This window comes from Gekko japonicus, unplaced genomic scaffold (assembly GCF_001447785.1).
Source record: "Gekko japonicus isolate JY-2015 unplaced genomic scaffold, Gekko_japonicus_V1.1 scaffold428, whole genome shotgun sequence".
Lineage (NCBI taxonomy): Eukaryota > Metazoa > Chordata > Lepidosauria > Squamata > Gekkonidae > Gekko > Gekko japonicus.
In genome coordinates this window covers 25,756-45,942 of record NW_015165842.1, presented here as the reverse complement: position 1 = coordinate 45,942, position 20,187 = coordinate 25,756, and the positions used below count along the sequence as shown (strand labels likewise).

The following is a 20,187-nucleotide window of genomic DNA, read 5'->3' as shown; positions in this document are numbered from 1 at the left end:
CCAATCTGAGCAGCAGGAGGGGGAAAAAAGGATCACGGAATGACACTGGCAAGAGGCAATGTGTATGCCCAGTTCCAATTATTAATTTGGCAAATTGCCTTTAGAGACACACGCAAGCCATGGCTGGGTTTGAACAGGGTGATCAGCACCACAGCTTCTGTGATCTACTTGGTACCGCATACCAGGTGTCTATAAATAATATACGTTTGTGGTGGAGAAAATGAATTCCCTGCATTCTTCTGCCAGGTCCAAGTGACTGGAAGAGTACACTCATTTATACCCTCTCTGAAGAAGCATTTGGAAAGGAAACCAGCATTAAGGTCACTCCTTGGCATTAAGTCAGGGCCAAGAACACCTCAGTCTTCACCACAGGTGGTCATGTGAGCCAGCTGTACCCTAAACACCCACCCACACAAACACACACACAGCCTTCGCTACTTATACCATTTGGTGCCAAGCCCATGTTTCAAGGGTAGACCGAACATAAGCAGAATGATGTTGGAATCACATTTTTAGAAGTCAGATGCTATAGCATCTAGTAAAGGTAAAGGTAAAGGTTCCCTTGCTCGAAAGCCAGTCGAATCCGACTCTAGGGTTGCGGTGCTCATCTCCGTTTCAAAGCCGAAGAGCCAGCGCTGTCCGAAGACGTTTCCGTGGTCATGTGGCCGGCATGACTAAACACCAAGGCGCACGGAACGCTGTTACCTTCCCACCGAAGTGGTACCTATTCATCTACTTGCAATTTCTTGCTTTCGAACTGCTAGGTTGGCAGGAGCTGGAACTAGAGACAGGAGCTCACCCCGTCTTGCGGCACCCGGGTCTTGAACCGCTGAACTACTGACCTTCCACAGCCTGCAGTTCAGTGTCTTAACCACTTGAGCCACCGCAGCTAGTAAGCATCTAGTAAGCTTATCCATTTGTACCCACCCTGGTCTACTTGCACGGCAGAGACACGCTGACAAAGAAAACAGTGATTTAGAGGGCTGTGGAACAGAAAGTAGTCTGTAATACTGTCTGTATCTCCAGCACAAGGCAGCAGACCTTATACTTGCACCCCTGGAGGATGGGCAATAATACCATGAAGGTGTGTCAGTAACCGATGAGATCACTAGTCGTATGCCCTGAAGTCAGTGACAGAGAGACAGACGAACCATTCAGCCAGAAACAAATCAGCACCATTTTGCTTTGCTGCAATATCAGTTTGACAGGGAACTGACACTGAAGCTTTCTAATCTACTCCCCCCCCCTTTCCTTGAAGTCGCTAAACCCAATTGACAGATGCTACAGGAACAAATGGCAACTGTTTATTATTCATTCTCAGTCACTGTAACTCAGGGGTCCCCAATGCTGTTGATCCTGTGGGCACTATTGGGACTTTGAGAACAGTTAGGGAGCTCCACCATAAAATGGCTTTGGGGGGGGGGGTGCTTGCAGGGACCAACTGCAAAATGTTGGGAGGTTGCAAGCCAAGCATCCTTCAACAAAGAAGGCAGCTGTTTAGAAATGCACAGAAAGATGGTGCTCCTGCTCCAATAAGGTAGAAAAAAAAGCCAGAACTGGCTCTTTGCTTTGGGGGTGAAGGACATGGGCACCAGGAAGGGACATGTGTAGGTGCCACATTAGGGATCACCAGAGGTCATTTTGTAGAAAAAGAGCTAGGGGAACTCATTAGCATAACTCATTAGCATATGCCACACCCCCTGACATCAGGGGCCCAGCGGTGGACCTGCAAGGCCGGCGGGAGTGCGAGGAAGCCCCGCCAAGGCCCTCCCTGGCCCCAGGCAGGCAGGCAGGGGTGGGGAGAGGCGGGGAGGAAGCAACTTACCCTCCCTCTTCTCCTGCCTCCTCCTGGCTGAATGAGGGCCAGAAGCGGGGCGGCCGGAAGCAGGGGGCGGGGCTTCGTCATGTGCCCCGCCCCCTGCACCTCATCCGGGGGAACTGCGTTCCCCCCCGAAATGACCTCTGGGGATCACTACTCTACCACGTGTAATGAATAGAGGCTTTTTTTGTTCTTTTTTGCTATTGATTTGGAAATGAGTGAACTTCCCTAAACGAGAGGCACAGATTAAGAGCCTCTAAGCCTCTTAGGGTCACGGCCAACCTATTAAGAGGACAGGATGCTCAACATGAGGCCCTTTTAGAATCAGCACGAATTGTGCCCCCCCCCCCCAGACCACTCCATTGCAAAGAATTCTGGACATCTTCAACAGATACAGGGGAGGGGAGGGAGGCTGCATGCTCCATACCTTGGGATTTGTCCGACTCTACTGAAGTCACCTATGAGATAGGCTATATTTATCAACAGCGTGCCTACAACAATGACTGAATCCAGAATATTTAGCTTGGATCTGAAGTAATTCTGGAAGCTGGGGAAAAAACACAAAAGCAAACAAGGATACAAGTAACTAGTCAGCAGCAATGATTTGTAAATGATTGGCCGCTGTTGTTTCGAGTCTTTGGGAGGCCATTTAGGCCAACAAAATTTTTAATCAGCATAAATAAAGAATATTCTCCACAAGAGTTAATTAAGCCTTTCCTTGCAAGAAGCTGTCTGGCAATTAACCAGAAAGAGAACCAGGGGCAGACTGGCTGTTGTAGCCACCATGGAGTTTCCCAGTGGGCTGATGGCCTCCCCCCACCCCATACCTGGGATGGTCCAGCCCAGGATAGAACAGCCTTGCCAGGCCTGAGAAAGACCAGTCCTGACCCAGGCACAAAAGCCAGGCAGTATTACAGGACTGGCTGGCTTCTCCCTCCTTCCTTTGTGAGTAGGGGCAGGGGTTTCCCCCATTTTGGGGGCCCCAATCCTCTACCAGCCAGCTGGCCAGCTACCAGCCCACCCCCAAAGAGCCCTGCCATGACTGTGCAATGACATCACCCAGAGGTGACATCATGCTAGGCATGTCACACGTGGGATGCTCTAGCATTTGGCTAAAAACTCTATGGTGACCACAGAGTTTATAGCCGAATGCTAGAGTGCCCCGTGTACAACGTGCCCTGCTCAGCAGCCATCTGGAGCCGCACAGGGTCTTGCAGTGCCCATTGCCCATTTTAAGATTACAGCAGTTATATTCTGGCTCAGAATGTGAACTGCTCCACTCAGGAGGGGGGGGGAATTAGAGGGAACACTGGTCCCAGGTTCAATCCCTGGCATCTCCAGCTAAAATAATCTGGTAGGAGGTTATATGAAAAGCATCCACCTGAGACTAGAACTATTGCCAGAGCAGACAATACCAGTGTTGATAGACCACTGGTCTCATTCAGCATAACAGAGCTTCATGTGGAACCATTTCCAGGTGTTTGTGGTTCCAATGTGGAACAGGACAGAAAGGGGAGTGAGAGTGCACTTAAGTCTCCATCCCTGCATCGTTTTCCTGCCCCAAAATGGCCACAGGGAGTCACTGTTTGCTCTGCAGGGGAAACTTGTGTGTAGCCATCAGTACACAAGTTTCCTCAATGAGGTAAAGCAGCTCCCAGCAGGGCCATTTCAAATTGGAAAAACAGCATGAGGGGGGGAAAGCTTAAGCCTCCTCCCACATATCATAGTCCTGACCCAAATGGTACCCCCATGTGCCTGAAGGAACTAAGTCCCAAGAACAGGACATCGTGTGTCTGATCAACAGGGACCAGCGTGAACATGAAGAAAATGTAACATATCAGTTAGGCCTGCAAGAGATGAAGCAGGTTGATTTCCCGCTGATTTCCTTAAAAAAACAACATTCAGGCCCCTGCCACATGGGGGGAAATTGATGCGGCCAAAGTGCGGCTTTGTAAAGCCGCACGAAAAGAAACACGCAGCAGCGGGATCAGACGGATCCCGTGAGCCGCTGCGCACCTGCTCCCCGGCACGATCAGATGCTGGGGAGAAAGCCACGGAAGGGAGCGCGAGGCAGCTGGCTGCGCATGTGTGCGCATGCGCAGTTCGGCTGGGAGTCTCGAATGCTCCTGAAGACAGGCGCGCCTGCGATCCCACGGCCGCGCTTGCTGCGCCGTTTCAGGTAAGTCCTCCTCTTTTGCTGGTTCTTTTTTTCAGCGCATTTTCAGCCTGAAGGGCCCGATCGGGGACGGGTACGCACCGCTTCCCAGATGTTGCGGTGTGCTCACGCCCGTTTGCTGCGCCCCCGATCCGTCCCTCTTCCGGCCCAAAACCTCCCATGTGACCAGGGCCTCAGTTGCTTCCAGCATTTCACCCTCTCTGTTACACATTCAGTGGACATTAGACCAGCTCACCAGGCCAACTTTGGAGGTTCTTCTTTTAATTTACAAATGCACATTTTTCAGCCTATCAGGGAAATCTCCTGAGTAGACAAGTCTGTGGGTTAGCCCCCACTGGATATCTCTCATTATCCAAACGGGGGCCAGTCATTTTGTTACTACAATACCAAAAAAAAAAAATCACAGGGAACATATATTTAGCCCATATCAAACCACAGTAAGAACCAATGGCAAATTTCCTCCACACCGCAAAAGTGGAAGAACAATGTCTCTGAAGTTACCTGTTCCCCACAGAATTTCAAGGCGTCTCTCACTGGCTCCAGAGCCTGACCCAATACAAGCCTTTCAAAGTAGATTTTTATGATACCGTTGTAGACTTACCTGTTGTCATCAAGCTCAAACCTAAACAGTGAGTCAGAGTGGTGCAGTGGTTAGAGCGTCAAACTGGGATCTGGGAAACCCAGGTTCAAATCCCCACTCTCCCATGGAAGCTCACTGGATGAATTTGGGCCAGGCCCACCCACTCAGCCTAACCTACCTCACAGGGTTGTTTTGAGGGAAAAAATGGAAGAGAGGACAATAGTGCAAGCTGCTTTGGATCCCCACTGGGGAGAAAGGCAGGGTATAAATGAAATAAACTCTCATCTTTTACTCTATAGAGATTTCCACAGCAGTGGGTACTCGTGAATATTTCCACATGTATTCACATTCTTACCCTTCAAGATACACTCGTAGGAGAACATCTACAAAGAAGAAGAGTGCTATGGCCAGAGAGATGCCTTCGATTATCTTGTTACGACCATCAATCACTAGAGATACAATCATAAGTAGAATGTCCACAAAAATAAGCGCAAGTCCAAATAATCTAGAAAAGCAAAGGGGGGAGGGGAGTGGTAAGCTTTCAAAAGGCAAGCGGTGCACGAAAGGAAAAATACATACTGTTTTTACCTACTACGTGGTCAATATCCCGTTACAATCTCCAGAGGGGAGACAAAAGGACACATTATGAAGACGACATTTAACAAATTGATAAACTGCAGCTGTTTTGGCGAACCTCAGTTAACGGGGTACAGATCTACTGAACAAAAACATTTCATACCAGCATATAGATGGTGGCAGGGTGTACTATACACTGGGTTGCCACCCTCCAACTAGGTCCCAGAGATCTCCTGGAATTATAACTCATCTCCAGATGATAAAGATCAGTTCCCCTGGAGAAAATGGCAGCTTTGGAGGGTGGACGGTATGGCATTACAGCATACTGAGGTTCCTCCCCTGCCCTCCGAAACTATTTGTTAATTTATCCCAGAGCTGGCAAAGCCAGCAATAAAGAGTCTACTTATGACACCTGCTGATTATCATACCCTGATTATCAACGCATGTTGATTTGAGGTGTGTGCTTGCAGTTGCTTGTGAGGCAATTCCCATGTTTTTATACATTGCTGAACATGGTTTTCTCTGGCCTAGGTATTAAAAAATATGTAAAGGGTCCCTGGAAAGCTTTGCAGTACTATGAAAGATGTTCAGTTAAGTTTGGGGTTTTTTTCCCCCTCAAGATGGCGATATAGGCTGCTGCAGGAGATGGGGGGGATGCAAGCCTAGGGTCTGCATAGGGATCTTACAGTGTTTGCACGTCTGTCTGAATGTCCATGGCTCAAACCGAAAGCTACTTTCAGATCAGGCTGTGGCCACATCCTGGACGTATGAGATTAGTAATTGACTGAGCACCATTGTTTTAAGTGTTGGATGTTTTTATTATGTTTTATATGTTTTTAATTATGGCACGGCTAATTACCCTGCCCTTGTTAGCCACCCTGAGCCCACTGGGGAGGGCGGGATATAAATGTGAAAAATAAATAAATAAAAATAAATAAATATACTGTCTGATGCAGTGGTCCCTCTGAGCTGAGTGAGTGTGAGCTAGCTCACTGCTTTTTAGCCTCCGGCTCACACATTTTTGTCTCCGCTCAGGAAGGAGGGCTCCAAAGCAAACTGATTTACGCAGAAGCCAAACTGCTTGCTCACAACTTCAATGCCACAAAGCTCACAAAGTGGAATTTTTGCTCACAAGACCCTCCACAGCTTAGAGGGAGCATTGGCTCTGATGTGCCAAATTGGGTTCAAGCCATGTAGGTTTCCAACCTAAAATTGCTATTGGGAAAAACAAAGGAACAATTTCAAAATTCCCAAATTCGAAGCATGGCTAAAAAGTAGGAATGCTTCTATTGATGTTGATGTTGTGGTTTATACTTACCTGAATCCAAAAGACATCACATATGGAGAAATCTTCTTCTTAAGAATACTGGCATGGAAAACAAAAAGGGAGTGCACAATGGGAGGATGATTATTATTAGGACTAAGGTGTCAACGTGGCAGGTTTTCATAACCTAACCGCCTATGCTGGGTCCTTTGCAGGGGACAACTAACAGAAAACTACACCACAGCAGAGTCAGTAATTCCTGCAAATTCAGATTTAAACATTGTAGAATAATGGATGCCCACATGCCTAAGAGAGCTTCTAAATGTTTTATACAGTGCATTTCCAGGGTTCCAGGTTTTGCCTACAACTGAATGCCCATCAGCATCCACCAATGTGTCTAGGGGTCTGTCAGCAAAACCCTCCTCAATGCTCAGCAATCCTGCTTGACTCCTCACTGGCATCTTGGCAAAGGGAGAAGAAACACAGCGCATGTTAATCCAGCCAGTCCAGTAATTAATATTAAAATAATGTTGTGTTACAAATGATTATCATCTCCCATCCAGAGCAATAGGCAGACTGTGCCTACAACATGACAGGCTGCTCTTCACCCTTAACAGAATCCGTCTCCTATCCTTTGGCATTTGAAGTAGCACAATTAAATTCCCCTAGGAGACTCGCTCACTAGACAGCAGCTTCCTATTGCATTAAGGGTTAGATCCTATCAGCTTTTGTGCTTCATCGTGACCATTCCACTCCTTGGTACAGCCCCTACTTTTGTCCAAATGCATCCCACAATCCTCCAGCACACCTTTCCCATTGTTTAAACAGGGCCTTTCCTCACTCTTTTGCCAGGAAAAGAGCCACGAGGATCCAACCCTAAGATGCTAACTAGCAATGCAAAACCCTTCAAACTCCAGTCGGACAGTGGGTTAGTCTGTTGCAGAACACGTAACACGCGAGAAAAGGTCTCGCAGCACCAACAAATGAATTGTAACCAACTTGTGTGAGCATCGTCTCATGTTACCAGAAACATGCAGCAAGTTCTCAGGGCCAAACTAGACACGATGGAGTCCATGGGTCCAACCCACCAGCATTTTAAAATGCTGTGGCGATGTGGTAGGCTAAGGTGCTTTTGTTACCTACCCCCCATGCCTTTTCAAAGTGCCAAAACAGCTGCCGGGAGGGATGACGACACAAGAGCTCGTCAGTCTGCTGCAACATCCCAGCATTTTAAAACCAATTTAAAATGGCAGCTGCATCCAAGAGTTGGACCCACGGATGCTGCCACACTGAATTTGGCCCCCAGTCAAAGATTTTTGCACAAAGAGAGGGGAAAGTAAAAACATGCAATGAGTTACAAGGCCTGGTTTCTAACATTCAAAGTAACACCAGCTCAGGGTGCAATCTCCCCCCCCATCCCCCCCATAAAGAATCTCATCGTCCCAGCTGCTGCAGTTCTGAAAACTGGGCATGGACAATTTGCACTGGCCATAATCATCAGGCATCCCTGACAGGGAGGCCATGAGAATTGCTGCAGGATGCGCAAGAATATCAAGGGGTACCACAACCAGGTAAAATGACTGCATGCTCAATATGATGATTGTCTTTCGAAAGGAAGTTAAATAAGGGCCCTACCTTCAGCGCAGGCTGCGAAGAGTCAATGGGTGCGTTCAGACGGGGCATTTCTGCTGGCATAAACTGCACCGGTTGGAACCGGTGCAGTTTATGCCGGCATAAACGTGATCAGACTCACCCTCCATTTTGCGAATCCCTCTGTTGGAACCCCACTCACACGCTGTGGGCGTCAGTGTTGTTTTTTTTTTTAAGCAGTTTGAGCATACGCACAGGCAGCCATTCAGAGAATGGCGATTTTTGCGCATGCTCAACCTCCCCCCTTACATTTAAACTTTAAAGGTAAGCACTTACCTTTAAAGTTTAAAGCCCAACCTGGCCTCCCTGTAGTCCCGGACTCCTCCGGGATGGTAAAGTAAGGGCTTTAAAAAAAAAAAAGCGCTCAGGGCGAAGCTTTGCCTGAGCGCATATCACTTAGTTTTTTTAAAAAATGGCCGGGGAAAGCCGGAAGCCTCAGGCTTCCGACGGAAGTGGCTGTGCAACGGATGAGAGCGATCAGACGGAAGGGTTCATCGGAAGCCACCGTTGCACTCTGTTTAGCACCACTTTGGACCTAGTGGCAGAGTGCAACGGTTTAAAAGGATTTACAACGGTTAGGGACGGGAGGCAGATGTTCGCCATCTGAACGCCCGTTAAGTACACCGGTTGGAACTGGCACCCTAACTGTTGTAAATCCCCTGTCTGAACGCACCCAATAAGGGGGTAAACACCTTCACATTAACACATGCCTCTTATTTTGAAAAAGATGGAGTCTTTAAAAAAACATTATTTACCTTTGCAATGCAAATTTATAGCAGAGTCCACAAGCTCACTTGTGTTTGATGTTTTGATCTGGGGGCATGTCTTCACACAGAGGCTGCCTAAAGGTCTCATCCAGAGGAACAAACCAAAGGACAGTCCTACCACATATTAAGGGCTAATTCACAGGTTACAAAACCCATGCAGACTTTGACAGGTGTGTTCTGACAGCTCCCTGCAGGAACTCAACTCCCAAGTATGCCTGCGCTTGACTCAGAGTAAGAACATGGCACATGAGGAAAAGGGAATTAAGGCTCTCCCTGCATTTATTTATTTATTTCGATTTTTATCCCGCCCACCAATGTTCCCTCTAAGCTGTGGAGTCCTGTGGGCAAAAATTCTACTTTGTGAGCTGCTGGCATTAAAGCTGTGAGCGAGTGATTTGGCTACTGCATAAATTAGTTTGCTCTGGAGCCCTCCTTCCTGAGCTAAGGCAAAAATGTGTGAGCCAGAGGCTAAAAAACTGTGAGCTAGCTCACACTAACTCAGCTTAGAGGGAACACTGCCGCCCACCCCACGAATGGGCTCAGGGTGGGTTACAAAAATCACAAAACTCAATAACATAGTTAAAGTAATTAAACACTAATTTAAAACGGTAACCGCAATCGTGGGCTCATGTTACTATGCTCACTTTAAGCTGATTCTGAGTCAGCGATCTCCGTAGGGGAGGCCAAAGATGGATTTTGGATGTCTGCTGCCTCAACCGAAAGCCTGAAACAGCTCCGTTTTACAGGCCCTGCGGAATTGTAACAGATCCCGCAGGACCCTGATCTCAAGTGGGAGCTTGTTCCACCAGGCTGGAGCCAAGGCAGAAAAGGCCCTGGCCCTGGTTGAGGCTAGTTGGACATCCTTGGGGCTGGGGACAACCAGTAAATGTTGACTGATTGAGTGCAATGCTCTGCGGGGCACATATGGGGAGAGGCAATCCTGAAGATATGCAGGTCCCTGGCCATATAGGACTTCAAAGGTTAACACCAGAACCTTGAACTTGATCCGGCACTAGCTGAATGCAAACCCGCACAGGCGTGGCCGTCAGCATACGTGCCGACGCATTCCGCACTAGCTGCAATTTCCGGGTCAAGTTCAAGGGCAGCCCCACATAGAGCGAGTTACGATAATCTAGTCTGGAAGTGACCATTGCATGGGTCACAGTAACTAAATCCTAGGGGGTGAGATAGGGAACCAGTTGCCTGACCAGCCGCAGATGATAAAAGGCCGATCGAGCAACAACATCAACCTGGGCCTCCATTGAAAGAGAGGAATCCAGGAGCACCCCTAAGTTCTTCACCCTCAGCATCAGCACCAATGATGTCCCACCAAGGGTTGGGAGCTGGATTCCCAATCCCTGCGCCATTTCCCTGACCTGGCCATTATTTGCCCATTGGGGAAATTTAGCTATACTGATGGCTCCATGCAAGTTTCCTAAAGAAGCAAACAGGGGCTCCCCAGGGTTAGGGGCTGCTTTAGTTCAGAAAATTGTGTGGAAGGCTTCAGGGGGCCCCCCTCATCATACCCAATCCAAATTAGGGCTGCCCACATGTGGTGATTAAGCTGCCAGCAGGTAACTCCAGGTACACGTCTGCCTGTTCAGTCCTTAAGAACATAAGAACATAAGAGAGGCCAAGGCTGGATCAGGCCAATGGCCCATCCAGTCCAACACTCTGTCACAGAGAGGCCAAGAATACCAGGTGCCACCAAGAGGTCCACCAGTGGGGCCTGGACACCAGAAACCCTCCCACTGTTGCCCCCCTTGTGTGGTTGTGTGGAAATTCATCAACATGTTTGTTGTGTTAACAGGCCAACCGGAAAGGCCATCTCTGCTACCGCTCTCCACTCTCCTTCATTCCCTGCATTACCACTGAAGAATATTCTCTCAGATGATTTCCTCCGCATGGACAGACAGCATAATGTACTAGTTCAGAGTGTCTGACTGGGATCTTTGAATCCCCAGCTTCGAATCCCCCCTCTGCCATGAAAGCTTGCTGGGTGACCTTGGCTCAGTCACATTCTCAGGTTAACCTACCTCACAGGGCTGTTGTGAAATAGATCGGAGGACGGGAAAATGTTGTTAGCTACTTTGGGTCCCCAGTGAGGAGGAAAGTGGAGTGTACTTAAAGTAAATAAATAAAATTTCTGCAAGACCAATTTTGGGGGGAAAGAGAGCGAAAGGGGGGGAGACAATGAACAGGCTATTCATAACTCTGATTTACCTAACAGATACAATTAACTTACTAAGCACATGCGTTCTGTTCTCCGTGATCTTCAGCACTGCCATCATCGATTTCAACAAATGGGTCCTTGGTCTGTTGACTTCTGCCATGGAAACAGTCAAATGGTTACGGACTCTCCCAGGATGAGTTTGGTGCACCAACTTCCACCCTCCCAGCACTTTCTCCTGGCAACAGCTATTTAGAAGTTTTCAACCTCTGAAAATGGAGGTCCCACCTAGCCACCATACCTGACTGACATAGATGCCTAATCCTCTTTTAAAGCCAACGGCTACCCCTATATCCAGTGTAAGCAATGGCCCCTTTTCTCCCTCCCTCTCAGAACCTGCAAACATTAAGTGTCACCCAACACCTATTTAAGGCCATTCTGAACGCAGCATTTTATGAAGCTTGGCTTTCAGAAGCATCCAACTTATTGCAATTGCAACTTGTCCTAGTACTAAATCGAACAGACTAAAACCCATGCTGTGAGTTCCAGATCAGGGGTGACCACAAGAGGGACGGTTTGTAGCACCAAGGACAATACCAGAATGTGGAGTTTTCTGTCACTCCCTGCCCGCTTTACCAAATTCTTTTCACATCTGTGTTTCAGTATTAAAATTCCAAGAACATCTGTGCAGGTGAGTACAACATAAGGTCACAAGTGTTACCAGAAGGGTCTTTCAACAGCTAGCTTTCTAATAAATCTCAGGTGCACCTAGCATACACAAAGTTTCCTGCTTCTAACACAGGGCCCTTTCTGCACTCTCCTTTTAAACCATGTTCACCACGGTATCCTCCAAACAATTCTGCACTACAATAAAATTCAACCTTCTTATTCCAGGTTTCCCCTCCCATCCTGCACTAAAATCAAGTTCAACCTTCTTTTTATTCCCCATTCTGCATTGCATTCCCTCCCTTCAGTGGTCAGCCCGGTTTCGGCCTGTTGTTGCCCCGAGTTATTTGGATGCTGTTTTGCCATGGACTTAAATTGCCTCGATTCGAATACTGAGAAAATCCGGAGTGGCAGACAAATGCAGAAAGGACCAGTGGCTAATAAGCCAGCACACGTCAAAGTTGACTTCTGACCCAATAACCCATCACAGTCTCTTCAGTCCCCCCAGAAACACACTTGATTCATTTGTTCAAGGAGGGCATAGAAAAATGAAGACAGTTTCAGATGGGCAGTCATGTTCCTTTGCAGTAGCAGAGCTAGATTTGAGTCCAGTGACACCTTAGAAGCCAACAAGATTTTCGCGGTATAAACTTTTGAGAATAAAATCTGATTTAGGGAACTTTGACTCTCGAAAGTTTATACCCCCAAAAATCGTGTTGGTCTCTAAAGGTGGTACTGGACTCAAATCTAGCTCTCCTCCCTTGAGACTCAGAAGTTTGAGTCAAAGCTTTCTAATAGTTGTGCAACAGACAATGGCTTCTGGCAGTCAAGATCAAACTGAAACAATTCATTCTCCTTCCCACTCCACCTACTACTACTGCTGCCTGAACCAGAGTGCTCAAGGCAGGGTAAGTTAGAATGTAAATAACTGCATATGGGGATGTATACGAATTGAATTTACGACATCTTTTTTTCTATTGATGGTAAAGCCAATGATAATTGCACTTGAATATGCACAGACAGAAGAAGAGCCACGTTTAGAACACTGGTCTTAAGGGCAATATTAGAATTAGTTAAAGTATGTAAGGGCCATTAAATTATGTTTAGGCTAGACCATCGTCCTTATGAAGGAAGGTTTGGTGGACCAACAGGAAGATTTTAAAGGTGAAAACCAAACGAGGCATTGCACGATAAACTGTAGAAATGTACAGATGGCACAGTGCAACCAAATCTGGCATCAAAACACGCTCTAGAAACCAAGGGCATTTCCGATATTTAATAATAAAAACCATAATAAAACTAGAAAGTGCTTCACACATGAAGGGCCTCCTCTTCCTCCTGTAACATAACACTGGATGATTCCACATCTGGCATTCGCACCACATTTTCTCAACACTGAGGAAAAGGTGCAGCTCACAACCACATTCAAATACCCCTGGGCAACACCTTACTGACTGCAAAGCCACCCCTGAATGGCCATAAATCTATGCAGAAGGCACCATAAAACGTGATTATCAAAGAAAGCGAAAGCAGCCCGCAATGCAGAGGGGGATTTCTGTTTCAACATGGGTTTGGTAAAACAACGGAGGGAAAAACAATGCAGAATCACCCACTATAATATCCAAGCCAGTAACCGTGAGAAAACAGACTAAAGCACCCAGCCCACAGTGGGAAAAGATCTTTGAGGGAGAATAATTCTAGTATTCTCTGCTTTGGGTGAAGGTGAATCCTGTCATTAGTCCTAACTCTTTTGACAAGTAATTCTACTGCAAGATCTTTGAAAGAGTCATTTTGGTGGGCATGCCTATTCCAGTCAAGACAGGGATTCATGGGGACATGCAGATGGAATCTTTTCCCTAAGGTAGCTACATACTGAAAATATTGTTGTGCATGTTCCTAATTTTAGCTCAGGGGAGAGAAATGTTCTCAGTGATAAGTGAAGAAACATCATCTTCCATCAACCTATGGCTCACTAGCAAATGCAGGCTAAGGGAGCAATAGTTTCACCACTGTACTCTAGACCAGAGGTGTTGAACTCATTTATTACAAGGGCCGGATCTGACATAAATGTCACTTTGTCAGGCTGGGCCATGAGTGCCATAAAACATAATGCCAGGTACCAGAAACAGAAACTGTATAAAGTACAGCAGCTGGTAACCTCTGAGTTGATGTATCCTCACTGCAAGGCCCCACAGTCTGGGAGGGGGGTGCAGAGGAAAGCCCACAGAGGTGGGCTGGAGCAGTACAGGGCAGGGCAGATGCTCCCATAATGCTTGACTGCTGCAGGCAAGGTTGCTCTGCCATGCTGAAGCCACAATGGAGTGGCTCCACCCACTCCCCCCCCCAGCACTCCCTTCCTTGTATCAGTCGCTCGCGGGCCGCATAAGAACCTTTGTTGGCAAGTGTGCTTAAAATGTATTTTATCTGTATTATGCTGATGCTTGTATGTCTGTAATGTCTCTGCATTTGTGTATATGGGATTGGGAAATGCTGTGTGCTTTGCAAGTTTGCTTGCTTTGGGTTTGCTTGCACCTGGAAGCTGCTGTATGTGCAGGGCCTGCTTGCCTGCATAGGTATGCTAATGGACACACGCACTCACACCCAGACCTTCCCATCATGCCTAGGGACAAAGAAGACATTCTCCATTATGCTCAGCTTCATGGACTCTTGGAAACAACAACTTTCCACCATTAAAGGTCTTCTGGATGACATGTAACCCCTCGTATCTGGTTTGGAATCACAAAAGAGAACATCCTGTTTACCCCCTCTGGACCAGGCCAACATCTGCAATTCAAAGGTTGCTATGGCAATACAACTTTGACACCTGACCAAATGGTTCCCATTGAAGTTAGGCTAGAATTTGAATATTACCCCACTCCCCTCTAGGTAGATGTGTCACCTACCAGCTGCCAATAGACAGAGAAGGCTGGCTCTGTGCCAACCCCCAAAGCTAGGTGTTAAAAGGAAAAACACAGCCTTTGTTTCTTTGTTAGCTATCCAACTTTCTATCTCACCTTTGCAACTTAAGTCTACTGCAGGTGACTCTTATGTGTTCTCTTGGATAGCTACCAAAAGAACCCGCACGTGTTTGGCTGGACCATTCAGTGTGATTTAGAGTCCCTAAAGATAGTACTTTTGTTCCTGTTCTTTCTGCTGAGAAGATTTACTTCTCGCCTGGGATCAGATAAGTATCGATCGCAACCTTCTGTGTATTACCTCCCAGTCAGTCTTTTGTTATTATTTTTCATACTGAATGTTTTATATTTACTGCTGTAACTAAAGGAACTTGAGTGTATGTGTGAACGCATCTGTTTTTGTGTGCTTGAGAAACCAACAATATTTAGTAAAGACAACATTTATTCTTTAAACATCAGCTGTGTTGTCTCTCTTCTTGGGAAATAGGAGAGTCTGTTCTGACTGCGCCCTCTGGATACATGGGTAAAACGAACTCACAGCCCACTGTCATACATAAGGCAGAGTTGGGCCACAGGACAAATCTCCACTAGGGGGATTTCGGCTATCACCCTGGACGGGCTGGTTCTGGCCCCCGGGCCTTATGTTTGACACCCCTGCTCTAGACCACTGCAGAGCAAATATCTTCTGTTCTCATTAGATAACCAGTGCAATCACACATAATGCAGAATCACTCACCCATGGGTCACTTTCAGTGCCAAATCTTGGTCACAACTTTCAGTGGACATCTTACTCTTCCTGCTTTTGGAATGAAAGAGGCAGCTTCCCTGGGGGGGGAACGTCAAACCTTTTAGAGAACAGCTAAAGACACTTCAACCACCCTCTAAAGCTTTCCAATCAAGTTAAAGCTTACATTCAGTCAAGGCTGAATCTGCATTTCACAAGCAGAGAACTCATTAAAGCATTATAATAAATGCTGAAATATCCAAGTTTGCCACAATGCTCCCTCTAAGCTGAGTCTTGTGAGCAAAAATTCTACTTGGTGAGCTACTGGCACTAAAGTTGTGAGTGAGCAATCTGGCTACTGCATAAAATAGTTTGCTCTGGAGCCATCCTTCCTGAATTAAGACAAAAATGTGTGAGCTGGAGGCTAAAGAACGGTGAGCTAGCTCACACTAACTCAGCTTAGAGGGAACACTGGTGACACCTGCATTCTCTCCTCAACACCCCAGTAAAGTAGGTCAGGAGGATCACCATATTACAGAAGGCCAGAGGAAATACAAGCTTGCCCGAGGGTACCTAGTAAGGTTGTTGCTCAGGTAACCTCTGAATGAGGGCTTTCCTGCTTTTGAGTTTCACATAACTCTCACAGAAAGGGTCAACATGTGCCTGAGTTATCAAGCTGCAGGTAGTGTGGGATGGGTTGCATGATTTGAATGCTCTTCCGTACAAGAGTTTACTTCTAGCAAGAAAGTCGGCATTTAAATGGGAGAGAGTTCCTGCAGAGCATGCCAATTTTCTACATAAGCATATGGAGATAAGCATATGGAGCAGAGGTCCATCAGTGGCTATTAGCAACAAGGTATAGATAGGGGCTCTGGGGCAAGTGATGCTCTGTCTTCTTGGTGCTTGGGGGGGGCAACAGTGGGAGGGCTTCTAATGCCCTGGCCCCACTGGTGGACCTCCTGATGGCACTGGTATTTCTGGCCACTGTGTGACACAGAGTGTTGGACTGGATGGGCCTTTGGCCTGATCCAACACTGGCGTCTCTTATGTTCTTATGTACATGAAAAAACATTCCACAACTGCAGCCCCAAACAGTACAGATGGCTTTCCATCTCAACAAGAGCTTAAAAACATAAGAAAGTCCGCTTTGGTATGAAATTATAAAAACAATGATACTCAACTTCATGCCCTGGAACCTGCTGTTGGGATATTTGCAAGTTCTCTCCCTGCCGTCATGAAAGAGTTAACCTGCTTGTTTATGTATGCTAATTCTTAGTTAGTGTAGCAGCCAATGAGCTGTCATGCATGTATTTCCTGCCAGAGAAAGGGTGGCACTAAGCTTAATGAGATGGCATTAAGATCAGCTATTGGCTAGTCAACACATTGAGGACGTACCAGGAAGGGTGGGGGCTTTGGGCAAACTTATTGCCTTTTGTTCTCTTCTCTTTCTAGTCCACAGGGGGTTGAACCTACCTGTAGTCAAGACGTAGTTTTGCCAGCTTAGGCTGTTTATTGCTTCATCCTCTCATGTATTCCCTCCCTAATATTCAGTACAACCTTTTACCTATGCAGCTGACATTCCTTCCCAAGGGCAGTAACTGTGTCCAGTCATTACAGTTTTGTCACCCAACCTCATAACATAAGACCATGCTTCCCACAATCCTCCTGACCGCCATGTTGTACAAACAAGGCGACACACATATATTCCAGCTCTGGAATACACAAATGTATAGTCTCAAAAAAATAATAAAACAGGTTTCTGATTGTGCACACTGAAACTGGAAAACACATGCATTTGCCCTTTCCACACAAAATGGTGACCATGCTTATTTAGAGGACTGTACAGTCTCCCACTTACAGGCCAGTAGAACTACTGAATAGGACTATACTAAATCTGGGCACAATGCTAAACTTGTCCACCAGTGAGATGCTCCCTGAGAGGTTTCAGGCACCCAACCCGAAGGCCTTGCAACATACAGGAACTGCCCCTTTCCTCATACACCTCACCTGCCATAATGAAAAATACTTTGCTATAGTGAAGGGCTCCAGGACTATTTTTGGACAGGAACGGAGTTCCGGCTGGCTTCAGAGTCGGCAATGCCCACTACAGCCAAAATCTCTGTGTGCGTGGCTACAGAGGGAAGGCCTGGAGAGTGACCCCCCCACGACTCCGAGGCAGGCAGGCCAGGGGCCCCCCTGGAAGGATCGGGGAGACATTTAATGCCTCCCCATACCTTCTCCAGCCTGTCCAAGGGCCGGCTTGCCCAGGCTCCCCACAGCCGCGGGGCACCCGGGCAAGCCAAGGGAAGGTATGGGGTGTGGCCTAATATACTAATGAGTTTCTGCTGTTGGGTGTGGCCTATTATGCTAATGAGTTCCTGCTGGGCTTTTTCTACAAAAAGCACCCTGAAGGGCTCCATAACTGTTCTAAGCCCGTGGGCACCTTTGAGATTTTTAGAAGGATGGGGAGTGCCTCCCCAAAATGGTGGCCAGAAGAGGCAGAGCCAGACCCCAAATGGCTGTCACCAGAGGCAGAGCCAAATGCGACACCTCCCTCTTTACACTGCAAAAGAATCACACAGCAGCTGTGTTGAACACATGACGCTGCCTTATTCATTGGCATTACCTGAAGCAGTCCTGACCTGGATAGCCCAGGCTAGCCTGATCTCGTTGGATCTCAGAAGCTAAGCCCTTACTAGTATTTGGATGGGCGACCTCCAAGGAATACGAGGAGCATGACACAGAGGCAAGGAATGGCAAACCACCTTTGAAATGTCTCTTGCCTTAAAAGCAAGTCTAGCTCACCACCTAGTGGTGCATAATGCTAAAAGAGCTAGAACTTCTGACTGCCAGACAATCTTAGAATCTCCTGGCTAGGCTACACACACTGCCATATGATGATTATTAGCAATTATCCGTAGTAGTCCTTCTGATCCTCTCCAGTGGCTCCAGCTGTTATTACAGCTGTGGTACAAGCCTTGCCTTACAATGGCTCCACCCATTTTCTGGAAAGTTCAGCAGCTACCAGGGGAAGTCGTGGCAGGTGCTATGGTATCCACGGGGACCAAACTGGGGAACCTGTCTGGTGACTAACTCACATGTGTGACAAAACAGGCTTCTCTCTGACATGACTAAGAGGAACTAAAGCTAGACCCCACACGAAGGTCAGGTTTAACTCCATGAGACATTTTTTTCACCCTCTTGCATGCAAATAAATGACCTGAGTGGGGAAATAAAGCCCTGTAATTGGAAACAGAACGTGCCCAGCCTCCCTTGACGCTTGGTGGCCTTTGTCAGCAGGTTTCCCATGGAGTGACACGATATATGGGTCCTCCCTATACCCATCACAAGACATTTTGTCTAGGCCAGCATCCAGGAACAAGATACAAGTTAACAGGAACCATAGACTTGCCTAGGAGAAACAATAACAGGTCAGCAATAACATGCAGTTCCTTTGTTATGTTTGTAATTGAATAAATCCTGACAGCCCCAAAGTGCTACTGGACTCCTGCTCGAAATAGCGTTAGCCCCGGGAGGTAGGTTAGACTAAGCTCAAAAAGCATTTCAAAACTATACATAAGTTCTAACAAGGCCACAGGCTGCAAACTAACCTTGGAGGAGGGTAAGAGAGAAACACAGTAGGAACTCAAAGAATGCACATAGGTGTAGCAGCACCACACTACCTGGTTAATTTGAAGGGATGGGGGAAAGTCATACTTTAATTTGGAACAGAAGAATTTTTTTAGGGATGGAAAACGGTCACACTTTAATGTGGAACAGAAGACTTTTCCTGTGATACAGATGATTAAGAGTACAGAACCACAGCAAGAAGATATGTTTTAAAGGCAACATACGAATGCTCCTCTCAGTGCAAGTGGGAAATAAGTCTTCTAGCCAGCCCCTCTGCAACTCTACAGGAATAAGTGCTACCATTTTAGAGATGCTTACTCCCCAAACGTGTTTTATGTTTAAACGATTACAGTAGTTAAAGTACTGTAGCATAATGGATCCCGTTCTAATCGCTCGAGAACTCCCCTGGTGTGATCTTTGTTAAATGAGTAATGGGGGGAGGAGCCCCCACATGAGTTATTCGCACGACACCCACCCGAGGCAACCCTCCCCGTTAGGCCTCAGCAGCCCATCATTTGCACTCGGCATACAGCCCTTGCAGCAACTTTTAGGAGATCGAGACGCACCAAAACACACCCCTCCCTTCCCTGGCCACATCAGCTCTTCCACACAGCGTGTCATTACCTTTGTAAAAAAGCCAAGTTTAACTGCAGCAAGCTTTTCCGGGGGTGGAGGGGGATGCAAGGCGTGACCCTCTCAGGCAGGGCGGTGAGTGAGAGACCGCTGGTCCCCGAGGGGCGAAGACGCACCGAGAAAGGAAACGGGGAGAAGGGCGCCAACTTGTCCAAGAGCCTTCGCGCCCCTAAGCGAAGCCAGGCGTGGGTATTTCTCTGGATCCAGGCCGGGGAGGAAGGAAGGAAGGAGCGAGCGAGCGAGCGAGAAAACGCCGCTTCAGCAGTTTGCTCGCGGGGCCAGCCCCTGAGGAAGCGTCTCCTCCTCCTCCTCCCGCGGCTGTTCCGACTACGCCGGCCAAACTCTGCTCCTCCGCGCTTTACGCGCGAGCTCTTGGTAGCGCGAGAAACTCAGGCGCGCGGCTACTCCTAATTAAGCGCAGGTTCCCCAGTGGCGGGTGAGAGCCGGGCGCTGCGCCTCTCGGCTTCATGCTGCCTTCGGCGGGGAGAGGCACCTGCTCCAGGGTCACACCTGATCCCCATCACCGGCGAAAGGGCGGCAGGGACGATGACGACGGGGCAGGCCAGTCATTTCCATTGGGACCTGCTTCCTGCGACTTGGAACCCCGTTGCCAAGGT

General features: G+C 47.5%; 1 protein-coding gene across 1 annotated transcript in view; it reads right to left on the bottom strand.

Annotated features, from left to right (window-relative positions):
- Positions 1-19,912, bottom strand: part of LOC107110264 (phosphatidylinositol 3,4,5-trisphosphate 3-phosphatase TPTE2-like) — a 52,229-nt gene extending 32,317 nt beyond the window's left edge. Inside the window, exons 1-7 of the mRNA XM_015411015.1 lie at positions 19,562-19,912; positions 15,320-15,408; positions 11,078-11,158; positions 6,470-6,517; positions 4,931-5,080; positions 2,247-2,366; positions 191-236 (exon numbers count right to left, since the gene is read on the bottom strand). Of these exons, the coding sequence (XP_015266501.1) occupies positions 191-236; positions 2,247-2,366; positions 4,931-5,080; positions 6,470-6,517; positions 11,078-11,158; positions 15,320-15,369 (495 nt within the window). The 5' untranslated portion in view covers positions 15,370-15,408; positions 19,562-19,912. The remainder of the gene's footprint in view (positions 1-190; positions 237-2,246; positions 2,367-4,930; positions 5,081-6,469; positions 6,518-11,077; positions 11,159-15,319; positions 15,409-19,561) is intronic.
- Positions 19,913-20,187: the final 275 nt, after the last annotated feature.